Below are 19,186 nucleotides of genomic sequence, written 5' to 3' on the forward strand. Positions count from 1 at the left end.
GTAACCTACTGGCTTTCAGATTCTTCTTTTCTCTCTGAAGCCATTGTACTGCATTTCTCATTTCATTTCTCATTTGTAAAAAAAAAAGAACCAACACCGTCAAAACTATGAATAATGTAGGTTTGAAGTTGGATTGACTTTTCAAATCTTCTCAAGATATGAGAAATTAGGTTTGTTTTTTTGTGTGCCTGTTTCCATTTCTCTCTTTTTTCTGTCTTGTCTGTGTGAGTTCTAAGATACTAGTACTGCCATATTTGTGGGGGCCATCTGTACATACAGAACCATAGAATCATAGAATGACTTGGGTTAGAAGGAGTCTTAAAGACCATTTAATTTCAATCCCCTGTCATGGGCAGGGACACCTTCCACTAGACCAGGTTTCTCAATGCCCCATCCAACCTGGCCTTGAACTCTGCCAGGTATGGGGCATACACAACTTCTCTGGGCAAACTCTTCCAGTGCCCCAACACCCTTACAGTAATTTCTTACTATTTCTTACTAATATATCACTTTCATTTAGGGAAATTAATTTAAACATCTGAACAAACTGGAATTAGCATCGTGATTAACTACTAATGTGAGACAAATATTGTAAGAGAGAGAAAGCTTAAATATGCAAAAAACATAAAAATCTCTCATCAACAAGATTGTTTCTTTGGATGTGAAAACTGCATGGAAGAATTTTCAAAATACTTCCTCAGTTTTGGCAGTTATAAAAAAAACAACAGAAATACAAGTAATGGTGCAAAACTGAAAAAAAAAAGGAAGAGTGAATGGATTGTAGTCAATCCTTGAGTGATAATGTATTTTAAGTAGAACTTCGTGAAAAGTGTTTCAGATAATCATTCTAACACCAAAATACTAAATAAAAAGATCCAAAAATTAAGGCATGAAATGGCTAAATTCCAAAAGTAAGTATAGATATTTATGTTAAGTTCTAGACCAGTTCTTAATCACATTAAGAAAAATGCATATAGACTAGATGAGAGTAAATAGAGTCTAGCGCCAGTGTAGTTATTTCTGCAATCTAGCACTAAAGTTGTGTCAAATAACAGTTTAAAGAAGTAGTGTGGATCAATTTTCTCATATAATGAATTCTGTAATCATGTAAATTAGTGATAATGACAAGAATCAAAAATATCAGAACAATTTAATTACTGAATTGTAAAGCATGTTTTAACTTTAAATGAGTCTGCTGTAGCAAACTGCTTCAGCAATTATTTGACTTCATAAAGCATTCTGCAAGTGTTTCTATAAACAGAAAATAAAAAGGTAGAGGGATTTGAGGTTGAATCAGATTGGGTAAAATCCCAATAATCTAGATTTTCTGGTAATCTCAGAGAGAAGCTTGTTGGGTAAATTCTACAGATGTATACTGAAGAACTATAAGGCATGTACTAAAATGCTATAGCATTCTAAATTAATGCCACTAATAATGTTTGTATAAATCTTTTGATCTTTTTAATGCAGAGATGTAGAGGCCTCAAACACAGGCATCTCTCACCTCTTTTCAGTAATGTCAAATGACAGCAAATTACTACAATGCCTGTGCTATATCTTTATGCCCCACTTTGAACCAGAATGATTATTAGATTAGGAGAAATGGTGAATTGATTATGGTGTCCAACATGAGGATGGAGCAAACCCCACACAGTGTGAGCAAGGTTTGAACAACCAGCTCCTGCCCCAGACCACTCTGCTGCTAATCCTTTGTCTTGTTCTTATGCACAGTCTTACAGGACAACCTCCCTTTCAGTCTTTAAGGATCCATATATGGATTTCTGGCCCCATTTTTGAGTAACATGCTCTGTCTCTTTAGTAGAAATCTGAGGCACTGTGCTGCTGCCTCACAGAATCTGAGAAGCCTCATGAGCACCTTCCTGAGGGCACCAATATCTGCATTTCTAGTGTGCAACCAACACACTCACCCACTGACTGAACACAGCATACAAAGTCTCCCACTTTCAAATGTAATAAATCAGTTTCCTGTACTCTTCAGCATCTTCTGAAAGATCATTGGTGTAGACTATTCTTTGGTTTACCCTGGGAGTGGCCTGTGGGGGGAGTCATTTGGGTTATTTTAAACAAAAACAGATACTATTCAGCCACATCCCTCTTCGTCCATGTGACTTATTTTACAGCTGGTCTGGTGTTCTCTCTCCAGAAATGAAAAATTTGAGTTTAAGCTCACAATGGAGCCCTTATTTTGAAATATTTATGAGATTTTTTTTTATTCTGTTGCCTATGAATTTCTGCATAAAGGTGATTTCTATGCCTTGTCATTGGGCTCCAAGTCCAGTAGAATTTTTAATCACTCAAGTAACTCTAATTATATAAGTCCCTCCTCTAAAATCAATGCCATTCCTCACACACCTAAATTATACTCCTACTTAAGTGCTTTCTTGGATTCAGGCCTAAAATACTGTCATTAGAAAATGTGTCTCTTTATATTTCAGAGAAATGTAGCAATAAAGGTATATTTCTGTAAACCGTTCACATCTCAGATGCATGATCTTTTTATAAGGTCAGGTTGAGTCAATGGATCACATTAATAAAAATTATAAACAAACAAAGTATAATTCAATATGTCTATTGATTTCCTTTAAATAATTTGAGAAACCTGTTTTCATTAAAAATGTGGACATATTTAATTAATATTTGTTTCTACATTGTCCTTCATATTTCCATGAATTATGATTAATTATGATGTGAAATTTAAACTTGAAGAAAATTATACAGCTTACTGTTACTGCCACTTTTTTGAGTTCTAGCAAGAATTGCTGCTTGGCTGGAAGGCAGAACTACAAATTTACATCTTAGAAATAAACAGCGAAAAGTAAACAGAATCAGTAACAATCAAAAGCTATTCCGACTACTGGAATGGGCAAAAAGTATACATGATAAGAAGTTTGCTGCTAGAGGCTGTCTTTTTCATCTTTGCTTTGAATGCAATATTTTAAACTGTTCAGATTAGATTGACTGTGGAGCTTAAGATTGTCTTTGCAGGAAAAAATTCAGAAGACTCAAAGCCTTCCCAAATAATTTTAAAAATACCAACTGGAGCACTGGGTTAGAGGATTGCTATAATTGTCTCACTAGTACCTTCCCTTTCACATTTAACCTCTCTCTTCATACATTGACATCCTACATACAACATGTCATTTCTTTATACTTAAGCTCTTTGTAGGTATCTCTGAACTATGTTTTAAACCTTACCTGAAAGTGTGGCCTACTTTCTTAGTTTAAGCATTTGATTTTGGAACTGTTTGTTCAGACACTCATCTTACAAATCCATGGAATTTTATGACCTGTACATCTACATCAATAACTATTCTCTTCCAGCCTACTTCCAAGTGCAAATTCAGCTAATAACTATTTATTTTTTATTATTAAAATACATAATATCTTCAGACCAAGAAAAAACTTCTTCCATATCTGACTAAAAGATTTCTGCTGTGGAGAAGTTGTGCAGTCAAAATCACTTGTGTCTCAGTAAGCTAATTTTAATTTCAGTAAATCTTGAGACTCCATACTCGGGATGGCATTGAAGTGTTTTCCAGAATATTTTATGATTCTCAAGGTTAAAAAAAAAACAACAAAACAAACAAAAAATACAGGAAAATTCCCTGTCCATTACAGAGATGTTGGAACTAAGGTCCCTTGCAATACCGATCATTTATAATTCTATGGTGGTTTTGTGTCATCATGCCTTCTCTTAACTGTACTTGTGATGATGCCATAAATGCCAATTTTATTTGATATTGCTTATTTTCCTAAAAATAGTGATAGTTTCTTTCAATTATATCGTTGTCCTTCAATTTGTCTCTAAGTTGTCTCCAAATCTTGCTCTAATTGTTTTCTGGAAATACTGCCAAGGTAACAAATATCAATTTCTCTAGAGCCCCCTTATTGGGACAGTAAAATGTATGTCTCTTCCCTTCAAAGTCGTAAAGATTTTGTGTTATTCTAAATTTTATTATAATTAGTATTAATTATCAGGGATGACTAAGGTAATTAATTTCATAACCTTAAATGAGGATTCCATGTCTTCCTGGACTATAAAAGGTAGCAAATTGAATACTTGTAATTTAATTTTATATGTAAGGCTAAGGAAATAGTCAATATTTCATGATTACTGTATAAATAGAACTAATTCCTAAGTTAAAAGTAAAAATTGGTCTTGCCTCTTGAGTTTCACATTATTTTTAACAAATGCTTTACAAAGTATAGGGTAAAATAAGTTTGCATGCATTTAAGATCATTTTGTATCATGTCCATATCAAAAACATTTTCCTTTTCAGTATTTTATTATTTTCACTAAGTTATTATCATATTATTAATTTAATATTAATCTTAGTTTTAGGTCTTTGTAATTTAATTTAGATGAATTAAAAGTGATCTATTAGTCAATTCTAAAGTAATAGATTTTTAAGGTTATTACTTGCATTTGTAGTGTCACAAGTAATACTGTTTTGCTTATGCTCTCAAGACATGACACTATGTGGAAGAATGACCTTCAGTACTTCTAGTAAGTTGAGGTGGGCTCTGCTATAAACATCTGATGAGGAAAGATTATGCTGAGATTTTACCAGACTGACAACATCTTATCTTATAGCTGCACACATGCTTCTTGAAAGCAGGAAAGGCAATTTACCCTCCACTGTGACTATTTATTAGCATTTTAATTGTCTTGGACTACTTCTGTACAAGAAACCATTAAATCATTGAAGAAAACAAAGAATGTGCACAGTGGGTGAGAGCATCTGTGTTGATAATTTCTAAGTAAATAAATATTGCCTATTCAAACACAATTTTGAACACCTGTTCAAGAGCAATATAAGCTATTATTATATTCTTGGTCAGTTACTGTGTAAGCACTTGTTGATGGAATGGATTACTGAGAAGGACAAAACAGCAATTTCTAATCCCAACTACTCTCAAGTTTGTGGTAGGAATACTGAGAAATGGGCATCTAAATTTGATTCCCTAGAAATAAATTTTGTCTTTGAATAAAAAAATACAGCTTTTGAGAAAAAAAAAATGTTCCCTAAAAATTGTAGGGTCTCCTGTTTTGTTTCAGTAGGTGCAAAAACCCCTTCATAAAAAACCTGACAGTGTCACACATGGAGTGGCTTCATTCATAAAAGAGAAGCAAAAATATGCTTATTGATGTAAAATAGCAATTTGACCAAGTTTGATAGTAAAAACGACAGTGGTTTAACAAGATTAAATGGCAAAGGTATGCTGAATTATTTATTATATAGAAAATAAAGTCAGACTAATTTATCAGGGAGATATCCCCTTTGATTCAGAAAGGACACCCTTTAATTCTACAATTCTTCTCAAAGTGGAATTTGGGTGCAAATGATCCTCTACTAGTCTGAAACTTGTTCAATGTTTAAATCTAAAGGTTTATACGTGCACAATCTATCAATTATATCAGTTCAAATTTCAAATTTCAGTATGCAATAAATCACTTACTAAGGATCTGTTGCAGCAAGGAGTGTCTCAAACTTGTGGAATAACCTTGAGAGGTGCCCTTATTAAGGGGAACATCCTGCTGTGCAGTTGACTCATGCAAGAGAGCGCAAATGTTTATAGAGGAAGATAATTGCATAGCAACAATACCTTCACGCTGCCCACAGAAGTTAATTTCTATCACACTTGGCTTGAGCCAGATCTTGACCAGTGTTATTTTTGGGCAGCGAGAGGGGCCTCAGATTGGCTCTTGGCTATTGTGCTGTTATCTGTCTCCCTCACATACATTATGAGTGTGGTGCAATCATCACAATTGCTACTGGTGGTTATCACTTGAGCAGAGTTATGGGAAATAAAGGTCAGGTAGCAGGGCAGCGCTTCGTCACCCACAAGAAAAGGTTATTGAAATATATACATAACCTACTGAAAAGTAGGTTAAAGTACACCCTCTTTGAATAAAAAAAATAGGAATCAGAAAGATAAGCTTTATTCCTGAACCAATGCTCATGGAAATCAGCAAAAGGGATGTAGGGGTTTGGTTTAAGTCCTTGTAAAACAAAGCTCAATTCTTACATCCTGTTAGACTATGGAAGTACAAAGGAACTGAAGCAGATCTCAAGATCTCATACAGTGCTTTTCTACTTTATTTGTATAACACACTGACTCTTCTCACACTGCAGTTAAGAAGATCAGTGATAGGAAGTGAACATGAATATGGACAAAACCCTGTGCAAATGATTCAATAAATAAATGATCTGCTGGCAGATCTCTTGCGCTTCCTTTTGGATGGGACTAGTCAAGGTCTGACATGACCTCAGATTTTATTTGCTTTATGAGTGTTTCATTTATCTTAAAATACACCATAGTGATAATTCTCAAAATAATTTTTTTTAAAAGCATGTGGGTAATAAACACTAGGTCCTCGGTAGCTAATCCTTGCTTTTTTTTTCTGTGGTCTTAATGCTACATCTAACCATGTGAATTTACTTTATCAAAAATACTTCAATGAAATCTTCTCATTTTTCTGTCTTCAAGTTGAAAATTCCCAAAACACCTTAAGGTCATAAGGTGTCATAAAGGCCTGATTTCCTCTCACTGATAATTGCAGTTAAACAGTGATTTCCCCCGCTCAAAGTAGGTTGGGGAGAACTACCAAATTTTACTGAAAGTAACACCACAGATCACATATTTAGGTACTTCAATTTATTAACTGTATTGAAGATTTCTTCTGTGTCAGGTTCTTATATAAAAATTAAATACTTTTAATCTTTATCTGTAACACACACCATTTTATCTAATAAATCGTCTGCTGTTGCTCTACCTAAGATTTTAGCCAGCCTATTGACCTTTAAATTCTGCTGTCCTCCCTTCTCCCTGCAATTGATTTTTTTGTCACAGGTGCTAATTTTATGACAGTGTACTGGAAATATTTCTGAGGGAAATATAAAGAAAATGTTAACTCTTCCAAAGGAAGCATTTCTTTCACAGTCAGAAGCTTTCAGGAGTGAGAAAAGAGGTGGTGACTGATTCAAGGACTTCAGTAGCTCCTGACAGCTATGTGTTTCTGTGACTTACAGTGTTCTGAAATTAGCTGATTCCCACAATGTTTCCATGAAGAAATGCATACTGTCTTTCTAACGTCTGTTATGAGCTCCAACCTACTTTTAATTTTTAAATTGAAGCATATTATTAGTGTGATCATATTCAAACCTTGTGTAGGATATGGTCAGAAATCTTCAAGCAACTTATAGAAATCCATGTTCAGTTTGTTTAGGCCAAAACTGGTTACAATTCGAAGATCTTTTTGTCTGCATTATGGACTCTCTATATTTTTTTACAAATTCACTTAAAATGCTAAACTTAAAGTTAGTTGTAGGATGTGTGTGGACAACAATATGCGAAGTTTCATCCATCACATCCCAAATCTACATTAATATTCAAGACATTCTTTTCTCTCTGGTACTCTACCAGAGAGCTATTAATTTTTCTTTCCTTCTTAATTTACTATGTCATTCTTTCCCACTAGGTAGTTTAAATAATAAAATATAACATGTATTGGAAAATGAAATTAAATTTAACTTTCAAAGCAGGTCCCTCCAAAGGCTGAACAAGTCACATTGTTTAGGATTCCTGAGGGATATCATTGTACTTAAGTGCTTTTATTTTAGACAATGTTTGTTTGATGTTTTTACTAGCATTAGGGTCATTTTTTAAATGAAAAATTTCTAACTACCTAGCTAAGAAAACTCAGAAGTATTGGCTTTTCAAACTCCATTGCTTTCTGCCATATTCTCATCCTTACTGCAGAAACAAGAATCCTTGCGGACAATGTCAGGAAGTTACTTTGTTACCTGGCACAAGAGATATGAAACAATGGTAAATGGGGTCTTCATGCTGTGTAAATTTATCTTTAACAGACAGACGTCTTACCATTTTCTTCATTTTTGTAAATAAGGAAATTCAGGCTAGTATTTCACTAAAGAGAAGACAGTAGAAAAAAAAACTGACCAAATATGAATTATGCAAAGAGGTGAAATTTAGTATGAACTCTAGAAAAATGGAAAAGGACAGAAGAGTGATAAAGAAAATTCACAATTTAGAAGTAGCATGAAGCACAGTTTTTAATTGAAAGTCCTAGAAAAATATGTTTATTAATAAATTAATTACCTATAATGCCTGATGTTGACTAAACATCAAGCATTTATGAGAAAAAAGAAAATAGTCTTTGAGTAAGGAATTAATGGTTCTTTAAAGAAAATCACTGATGACAAAGGGCACATAATCAGATATTAGAAAATATATGCATAAACAGATATATTAGTATACCTGAAAGAGCAAGCTTAAAATTATTTTATTTAACAAACTCCAAGTTGGAAATGTGTAAGAATAATTGGATTGGAGAAAGGAAATGGAAATTTAAGTAAATGAGGGGAATATACTCTATTTTTTTAGATTACGGGGACAGAAATAATTGATTTCTAGTTATGTGGGTCTGTTTACGTACTTTATCTGTACAAGGTGAATTTCTGTAGTGGATAAATTTGCAAAGAAACATCTAAGTTCAGCTTAAAAACAGAATTTTTACACTTAGTAGAGATTAATTGAAAGTAATTCTAATAATTTATTTTATATCCAGTTCTCTTACACTACATGTAAATAAAAACTTTGGAGTTAAGTAGTTTTATTCAGTATACAGTGAAAAAAAGGCTTGAATTTCAGTTGCTATATATCATTAACTTGTGCTGGAGCATCACTGTCATGTAGTACAAATTTGAATGACTTTTTTTTTCCTCATCATAATTTCACACTGTAGTGCCAGAATGATAGACTCATAATGGGCTCCCTATAGACACATACAGAAATCATTTTGTCATGGTTATCTCACCTTGTAACAGCACCGAAAGCAGTTGGTCTCCATGGTCTTGCATTAAACTGTCACATCACTGTTAAAATCCTCTGTTTCAGGAAATGGTGACAGTACATCTTGAGTGCTGTGAAAAATAACGTCTTCATTGCCCATACTCAGTGGCTCTGTAAAATCAGATTGCTCATTTATTTATATGGGAGGAGAAAACATTTTTCAATAGTAAGTGATCATAGCAATTAAACATTTTCTTTGCTTGTTTAGCTTTCTCAAATTGATCATACCAACATTTTACAACTCCATGACTGAATTTTGAAGCAATTTTTTTTTATTGTACTTTAGCTTGCCCTGACTTTTAAGCCCTTTTAAATATACTCTAAACATGAATTTTTTACTCATGATTATTAAATTTCTCATTTTAAATACAGCTCAGGTACTCCCCTCATAGGACAATTACTTAATTTTTTAAAATTTTTTGGATATTCTTTTTTCAATGGCTTTTTTCCCCTCTTTTTTTTTTCTTGACCATAGTTGCACACCAGTTCACTGAAATCCTAGATGGAAGAGAAATTTTTTATCCTGCTTCTGTAAGAGAAAAAATTGCACTGATTCAAATTCTTTGGCTCTAAGGTCAAATCGGTTTTTTTTGTTTAATAAAACTACCATTTTAATTATGCAACTAGAAAGCAGCATCTTTCTGTACCAGAAAGGTATGATAATGAGCTGGACTAACTTTGAGTACTTAGCAAGCAAAATATATTTGATGTATTAATGACACATATAAGAGTGCTAAAGATAAGTGTATTATGAGAATGTTATAGAATATCTAGTATGCTCCTTTTTCATTGTAAGCAAAGCAACATTCTCTGTCAAGGAAAGCCAAATTTTTGGAGCCTATTCAAAATTACCTGTTTGGTGCCAATCAAGCCATGGTCATGGGCAACAATGCAAATGACTGTCCACAATGGATCTGGAAAATGGGATTTTCTTAAGAACAATCCAGATAAGAGCTCTTACTGTAGTTGGTTATCCCGCTTATAGCCACCCTTTCAGTGCTTTGTCTGCATTGGTTTGATTTTGTGGGAAGCTCAGGCAGAAGTACATGCTGCTTCATGCTGAGATGCTGCTCAAAGTTATCAGTCTTGAGCATTACCAAGCACAGTCCTCGTGCATACCCTGGCTTTTTTTTTCCTCCCTCACTCATCTCTCTGATCTTCAGGCTCCTGCCACACTTCCAGGATCTTTCTTCCAGTCAAGATCTTCAACTTCTTTCTCACCACCCCTTTTCTCTTCAACACCATGTCTTGTTTGCAGGAGCTACTGTTGTTCAGCACCAACTAACTCTCTCTGAAACTTTGGACTGCTCTCCCTTCTCCAGTTCTCTCAGTCTCAACATATGATTAAATGGATGATGCTCTCATGGCATCTTTACTGGATTCAAAGCATGCAATCTTTATTTGGTCAAGGTATTATCAAAGTTTACAATAAGGCCACACGATAAGATAAAAAGTTGCAGACTTTTGCTTGAGATGTTTACCTACACCCAAATCACCAATTATCTACTGTCTGCTAGCATTTATGATTTAAGCTTTTTTTTTTTTTTTCCCTCTGATAGTCACACTAAGGATTTCTATTTTGAGGAATGATTTCCCCATTTCAGGGATGTCAATCCAACCAGTTTCACTGGGATTCATACTCAGCAACTTTGTCTCTATAAATTATGGAAAATTAGGGAGCTTCCATTATTTCTTTACATGGTAGAATTTATGCAGAATTTGCCAGCAAGAGGCAAAAATTAACATTCAACTTAGTTCAATGCTAAATGCTATGATCTATTTATCATTTAGATTTAAGGTTAATCTTCAGCTTATTTGTAAACTTCTGTTTGGGTTTTTACTAGTGTAAAATTCTGTCCTTATTAATTTGCTCATAATGACAGCAAATTTAAATAGACTTAGGAATCTAAGGATATGTGAATTCATTAATGGACTGCTGAATTATTTAAAAGAAATTAACAATGCTCCATGTCCTCTGAGATACTTACCTGGGAGAAAATGACATCCATGTTGTGCATCTGCTGGGAAATGACAATGTCACAGTTTCTTGCATGAGAATTTTAGCCTCTTTGACAGAAATCCAAATGTACTATTATTATTTCTAATACCATGTTTCCATTCTATTTCTTTTACAATGAATTGATCAAGAATATTTATAGTGATGTCAGTTTAAAATCTGTTAGAAAAATAGAGTAAGATACATCTACTAAAAAAGTAAAACAACCCCAATGAGAAAGAAAAGCAGAAACCCACACGAAAGAATGACAAGTAAAAACATCTCCACAAATCCTTTTATATTGCCTCTAATGCATTTTTCACTAAGGCAAATTTTGACTGTAAAAAATGTGTTGTACTTTCTTACAACTGCTTCCACAAATTAATAATTTTTTCCTTATATTTACACTATAGATCTTGCTATTCTTCTTACCTGAGCTGTAAGTCCTGAAAATCACGAATGTAAGCAGAGATTCCTCAGGCCTTGAGATATAAATGAAACAATAGCTGTCCCGTGCTTCCTGTGGTGACAGCTATGTTTAACAAAATTCTTGGAATACAGCTCTTTGTCCTGTCATGGCAGCTTTTTATCTGTAGGAGGTATCCAGATACTGTTCCTTTGCCCTTGGTTTTGATGTGGCTTTGCAAATTTGTCTGCCCTAATGACATCCTCTCAAAAAGACAGATACTAATTGTAAAAGAAAAAAAAAAAGGGGGGGGGGGGGAAATGAGGAAAGTTTTTTTGTAGGAATGGAAGAAACCAAAACGCTTTTCATCGTTAAACAAATATTTCATGGAGCATTGGAAAATTAGAATAGATTGAAAGAAAACCTTGGGAGATCTCCTGCTGCAGCATAAGTAAAATCAGCAAGCTTCAGCTTGCACAGTTTATTATAAAATCATCCTGTCAGAGGACATGGTTTTCTATTCAGACCCACTGTATGTTTTGTGTGACTAGCATCTCCCACCTGCAAGTCTGTCTTAATTTTTCTCTGCAAGGACAAATCATACAGGTGTGTTGTTTTGTTTTGTTTTGTTTTTTGTTTTGTTTTGTTTTGTTTTTTTAAATAATGGAACACCTGTACTGTCTGCTATATGTTTGTTCTTAATTCCTATTGAAATTTGTTCAGCAGTCTTCAACTGGCTGTCAAGAAAGCTTTATCTCCTGTACAAATAATTCTGACACTTGTACAAGATAACTTTAATGTGGCTGTTCTCTCCTTATTCTGAAATTTTCTGTGGTTTTTTATGTTAGGTTCAGGCAACTGAAGGCTCAAAAAATAAAACTATTAGATGAAACCCTATTATAGATGCAGGGTGGTTTACAGAAGACAAGGTAACTAAATTATGGATATCCCCCTTCTCTTCTTCACCCCATAGAGACAGTAATGGCTTAACCTTGAATGGCCAGATGTAAAACAAATCATCTATATGCAGATTTAGAACACTGAAACATCTGGTAGATGAGATTCGTTCTTTAACTCTGCTAGATTAATCTAGGTCAGTGGAATTTCATAGAAGCATAACAGTTTGCTATATTGTATCTCTTGCATGACTTTATTATTTCTTTCTTAATACTTGAATGCACCTACTATGCATATACCCAAAAACCATATTAAAAGAGTGATTAACATTTTAATATGTGGAAAAGCCAGAATTAATGTTGCCAGTGTGATTTCCTGTACCATCTCTGTTCCTCTCTGTGTAAATGCATTATAATCTGAAGTTGAACAATTTGCTTACATTATGTTGTCTCTATACATGTACTCCAATATTCCTACATGTCAGTTAAATTCCAGAATACTGGGTGTGTCTTCTGCTTAGAAGATTATTTAAGATTTTAGATTAAGTGGTAATAACTCCTTTCTCTGCTTTTTGCTGGATTATGTGAGTTGAGGAGACTTTTTTATTAATAATAATATTGGATGCAGTGATAGTTCAATTATAAATGTAATCTTGATTTTTTGAGAATTTTTTTAGTCAAATTCAGGCTACTAATATGTGTTCTTAATACAAAGTTGGCATGTTATCTTATGAAAATTGTTGTGCAAGGAATTTTATATCCACTCCTTAATTTTAAATGCTATCACAATTCATATATGCAAATTTAACAAGCTCATGAGAATGATGAGTACTTCTATAACAACCTCTAATGAATGTATAGAATCTCTTTGTTGATAAGGTTTTCTACTATGTAATTTAAATTTGTTTGTGATAATGTCACTTTTTACCTGTGACACTTATTCTTTAACTTAAGTTGCTGTTCACATTTTTTGGCGATTTTTCTCATTGACAAAGTTAACAGAAACACTCCTATCTCCTTTCAGCCTATATATTGCTACACCAGACAAACTAGAATTTCTGAGTCCTCTGTTCTGTGACAGGCTTTCTATTTCTCTGGTCATTCTACCAGCCTGTTTTACAGGCTTTGGATTTTGTAATAGAACCATAGAAGAATTCAGTAGGAAAGGGACCTTAGAAGATCCCTTTTGATTAGACAGGGAGCCTAGGTAAGAGGTTCTAGCACCCTGTCCAATTGTCTCTTGCAAACCTCCAGTGACGGTGAACGTACCATGTCCCTTGGGAGGATGTTCCAGAAGGTTCTCACTGTAAGACATGTCTTCTTTACATCTTCTTGAAAAAGCAGTGCTTTTCTCTAACGAGACCCTTCCTTTTGCTTTGCCAATATGCATTTCAAATAGAAAATACTGTGACATTTGTCTGCCTAAAATTCAACCAGCTCTGGGGTCTGAGATGCTGTTTAACCTCAGAGAAGGTTTTTAATAAAGTAATGACCTTCCTTTGGAACAAAGACATAAAAAAATGTGATCTCAACAAGCAGAGTTCACACATCATTACCTGAGGTTTAGACAGTTCGGTTTCCCAATGCAACTTATTTTTCAATGCATAACCTGTGTGCAAGAGATTCACATATAATCTACTCTAGTAACTGGCTTAACTTGACATTTTAAGAGTTGATACTTTAAAGACTGCAACATAAAATATTTTTCAGTTTTATGCTTTCATCCTTGAAAAATATCTAGGAGTCTTACCGCTATGTAAAATTATGACTTTGAAGTAAAGTGTCTGCATTCAAACCCCTAGATGATCCTAGACCACATTTGTATTGGTAAAATTTAGTAGAAGCTAGTAGAGCCATACAAAAGCTAGACATATGTTGTTTCATTTTTACAAACACATGTATTATTAAAAATAAAACTTAATAGTAAATATTTCTTGCCAGTAGTGAGTAAGGATTAGATATAGTAGATTTAAGCATCCAGAGAGGATGTGTCCCACTTTTATGACATATTGATAATGCAGATTCCCTTTTCTTTCATTGAGGATGTCCTGCTAAGAATGAGAATGTGGAATTATAATTCTCATCTAACAAATATTAGAAACATATTTATTTAATATTTTTATTGAAACAAATTATTTTTTTAGATTTGACCTAGCGTTTCTAGAATTATTTATGACACACAGAAAATATTTTTCCTTATATGTGATTTATTCTTCAATATTAGGCTACAGGAAAGAAAATAACATTGAGGCTTTTACATAGAAGTATGTTTATGAGTCATAACTGCTTACATATTTTAAGATAATATCTACAACTCTATGCAAATTACTCTATTTTTGAAACAACTTCATATATGTAAAAGAGTCCTGAAAACAATGTTGCTTTCACATAATTAATTTGCAGTAAATCTTATTATTTTTCTTGACTGTTTATGTTTTGTCTAGCATTTACATTAGATAGGGAAACTATGACAGGTGCCAATGGAAATAAAGATCTCATCCTCACCTGAGGAGGAAGTCCAAATAAAGAGCTATAAAGCTTGAGAGCTGAAAATATTTACTGCAGTGTAAGTGTGTGTTGACAAAAAAAAATAATGAAATCATATCCTTAGTAAATAATTGTGATATCTTTTTCCAGTTCTGACCCCAGAAAATCTGAGTTATGAATTCCTTCCTTGCAATAATTGAAACAAGATAATTTAATACTTCTAATTCATCTTTCAGGTGTGCTTTGCCCTTGCATTTTCAGTGTAGAGAAAGTTGTGTAACAGCTGCATCATCTATTATATTCTCTGATGATAGCTATTTGCCACTCTGTGCAATAACAAAACATTTTTGGAGAACATAATTTGTTCACCTACTTTTTGTACTAATATAAAACCACTATTACTTATTATAAACTTCAACTTACTTTTGATTGATGTGATATGATAAAAAAAATACTGTACTATTCTGTGCGGTACTGTACTATTCTATACATGTCTATGTATATTATATAATTTTATATTATTTTTAAGGGGTGCTCTAGATTTTTACATGAAAGATTCCCATAAATGTTTTCTCAACTGTCTGAAAGGATTTATATATGGGACACACTTCTTTTCATTTGACTGCATGGAAATATTTATTCAGGAGTATATCAGGTTATTCAGGATATCCCTTATCATTGGCTGATGGAGAGAGGAGCTGGATGGGTGAAGGAATGGAATTTTTCTCCTGGTTCATAGAGCACTCTATTGGCTCTGCCAAAGTCATCTTATGAGATCAGAGGGTAGAGCACAATGGTTTGGAGCACTCATACAGAGAAATTTATTTTCATATTTTCAAATGTATGGAACTGATTAACTAGTATTATATCAAAAATGCGTAAATATTTGTATTTTAATTGACTAATTTCTTCTATTTTGTTGTTTACATTAATGTTGTTATATCACAAGTAATTAAGTAAGAGTACATGGATTATAATGTAACTAAAAGCATTCCTCAATTCATTCTTGATTTAAAAATACAAATGAAGCTTATTTTCCCTCATGTTCTTTCAGCCCATTACATGAGTTATTTAATGTTTGTGAAAGAATTGTCATTTTTTGGTATGCTGATCAGCAAGAAATAAACATCATCAAAGTATATTACATTATATTATATTATATTATATTATATTATATTATATTATATTATATTATATTATATTATATTATATTATATTATATTATATTATATTATATTATATTATATTATATTATATTATATTATACTATATTTTAATAATTCTACATCAGCAGAAACAATTTAAGAAAGATACAAACTGCATTTAAATTGTTTTCTGTTTGCAGGACATATTCAGTTAAAAATATGACAAGAAGAAATAAAATTCTATCTATATGCTTTCCTTTCAGCTCTTTCAGAGTGGATAATTCACACCATATGCACCAAATCCTATTAAAGACAGATTCTAGTTATGCCTTTAATTTTTTCTGTTCCAATCCATAAGTTCATAAAACAGCAATGAAGTAAACTAAGTAAATGAAAAACTTTATAAATTAGTTTCTACTACCTGCAGCTCTGTGTTTGCCCCTGTGATATTTCCACTTGCCTGCTAGTCCTGTTGTAAATCCCCAGAATGTCAGGTGCAGCTGCTGGGTATTTCCCCCGCTCCCAAGAAAGGGTGACCTGGTCACAGCTCATCACAGGGAGTTCTTGCAACATCACTGCCAGACCTGCTGAGAGCTGGGAGCTCTTGAGTCACTTCTCAGATTTCATACTGTTTCACATGGTAGGATCTAAATGTGGGCATTTTTCTGATCCTGAAGTGGGAGCAGTGGTTCCTAAAACATTTTAACACTATCAGCAAGACCTATAACAATTCTAAGTATTTATTTCTAAAATGACCTAATATGCTTCCCAGTAGCTCCTTTAAGAAGCTTTCTACCAGGTATTGTTTTCAAAAAATAATTTATGAATAGGCATAAAGGCTAAAAAAAAAAAAAATAACAGCTTGAAAAAGTATTTTCTTTCCATTTTTAAGGATGAGGGTGCTGTTCTCTGTCTTTCTGTACTTGTTAATTTTCTGTCTTTATAATGAAAACAAAAACCAACAAACTTATTAGGCCAGATTTCAGATAGTTAAGTTTCCAATCTCAATTAATTTTCATCTAGGTAGCTGGTTCTCAGTTACAGGTGTTAGAAGCTAACATTTTCAAAAGAACATAACTTCTAGAAAACAATTCTAGCTTGTTAAAACTTAAAAAAATAATCTGTAAGAGCTAAATCAAAGTAGGTTGTAAGCATACCTAACCATTTTTGTTCTCATAAAGGTCATAATGCTCTGAAACAGTGGCAGAAGGAATATTTCCTGCAGTTTTTTAATACACTCACATACATTTTAAGTGTATAAAGTACGAGCTCATTTCATTGGTGTCAGTAATTTTCTAACCTCCCCCTGCAAAGCTGCTTTGATATTGAATATCATCAAAACAAATTAAAATATATAGGTCTCGATTCACATTATATGCCCTTTAGAATAATTCTTCATTTTACTTCAGATTAAATCTTTCACCTTTAGTTGCTATTTATGAAAATACCAATTCATCTTGTCTTCGTGTAGCACATATAACTTAGGGGCAAGTGGGTATCTCTGCCCTGTTTCTCTACAATGAAAGCTAATTCAATATTTTTTTGCTTTGTAGATCAACTAAACAATTTCTATCCTTGTGTTCTTCTCCTGACAGGACCCCCTTGCAGGCCCCATTGCTGGCGCTGCAGCACTTGTGTCTCAAAGTACCTGTAAGAAATGAAAAAAAACTGAGACACTCTTTCTTTATGCAAGTTTAATTAGTCTTCAGATTTTTGTTTTAAGGATGTACACCTTCTGTCTTTTAGTAACAAACCCAACAGCCTTATGTACCATAACTGAGCTGCGCATTTTACGTGTCCTGAGGCCTGACTTGCACAGCACATCTTTGCTATGCCTCAGTATATTTGTACTCTGTATTTTGTTACTCTCCACATCAATAAGGACAACACAGTGGATAGAATATAATTGATATACTATTTCTCATATTAATGTGGCAAAATTAAAAAAAAATATATTGGGTGACCTGGTTTAGTGGAAAGTGTCCCTGCCCCTGGCAGAGGGCTTGGAACTAGTTAATCTTTAAGGTCAGTCCAACCCAAAATATTCTGGAATTATATCACAAAAATACTAAAATTACTTTAATACAAGAATAGCACTTGAAAATTGCTGCCCTGTTTTCTTACAGCTATGAGTATCTTGCATTCTGGAAGCATTCCCTACTTCATTTATTGCTTTATTCCATCAATAAAGATGTATTTGTAACATTGAATAAGAAATTAATAAAATTTAACTCTTTGTAAATAAAATATTGAAACTCTGACCTAAATTTTCCTTTTCCAGTGGAATATGGATCGTAAGATCTCTGGGTTTTAGTTAAAGAACACCATTTGAAATACATGTTTCATGCTAAAAGCATACATAATGACAAAGAAAATCAAAGCTTATCTTACTTCATTTGCAGGGTTTTCAGGTCAGTACTGTGAAACAGAAATGAATGAGTGTGATTCAGCTCCCTGCTTGAATGGTGCTGTTTGTCAGAATGATGTCAACAACTATGATTGCTTTTGCCCTGAAGGTAAGTTGTTCAAAATAATTTATTTTTATTATCTTCGACGATTTTCAAAACTGCCTGCAGTTTGCAAAACATCTTCTTGACAGGCATCAAATCATCATTAAAACTTCCTTTCTATGAAAGTCATTCATTCCTTTCCAAAGTCTTCTTGGCATCTTTGTCCACCAAGTCAATGTGCCTACCAAAACAACCATGATCATTAAGATTGGAGACAAATTAAGAATGGAGGCAGATATCCTCCTAAATTCTACCTTTTTTCAGACAGAACGTAATTATTTTAGCAAAGTTCAAAGCAGTGGAGAAAACATAAATGAGCAGTACATGAATTCCATGGAAAATATCATCAATAAGCTTAAAAAAGTATTTTTACCTTCATTAATAACATACATATTTCTCACTGATCATGGCAAACGACAATGGTCACAATGACTTTAATAGACCATCACTAAAAAAACCTATTAGAATTTTAACAGAGAAAAATAATATGATTTTCAGCACCTGTGGTCTGTTTCTTTAAAAATGCACTCTCCTCTTTGTTATCAGTACTGTATGAAAAAATAGCAATTGCAGTAAAAATTAGTCAAAGAAAGCTAAAATGTTTTAAAGCACCTAAAATTGCAGTTTTTTTCTGAAATGCTTTGACAAATGGGTTCCTTACAAATATTTTTAAATGCATTTTTAGTTAAAAATAAAGCCAAGGTTGTAAATTATAACCTGATACATTCTATGTTTCATTTTTTTTATTTTAATCTTCAAATTCTACTACTTTCTAAATATAGACTCATGATAGTTGATTTCATAGCTGACAATATTTCAGGCATTTATGTATTAATACAGGCATTCCA

The 19,186-nt window shown here is 33.2% G+C and overlaps 1 protein-coding gene across 1 annotated transcript in view; it reads left to right on the forward strand.

Annotated features, from left to right (window-relative positions):
- EYS (eyes shut homolog) overlaps positions 1 to 19,186 on the forward strand; it is a 723,503-nt gene that overhangs the window by 181,923 nt on the left and 522,394 nt on the right. The window contains 1 exon segment of the mRNA XM_066547467.1: positions 18,231 to 18,344. Within this exon segment, the coding sequence (XP_066403564.1) occupies positions 18,231 to 18,344 (114 nt within the window).

Source organism: Molothrus aeneus, chromosome 3, assembly GCF_037042795.1.
Source record: "Molothrus aeneus isolate 106 chromosome 3, BPBGC_Maene_1.0, whole genome shotgun sequence".
Classification (NCBI taxonomy): domain Eukaryota; kingdom Metazoa; phylum Chordata; class Aves; order Passeriformes; family Icteridae; genus Molothrus; species Molothrus aeneus.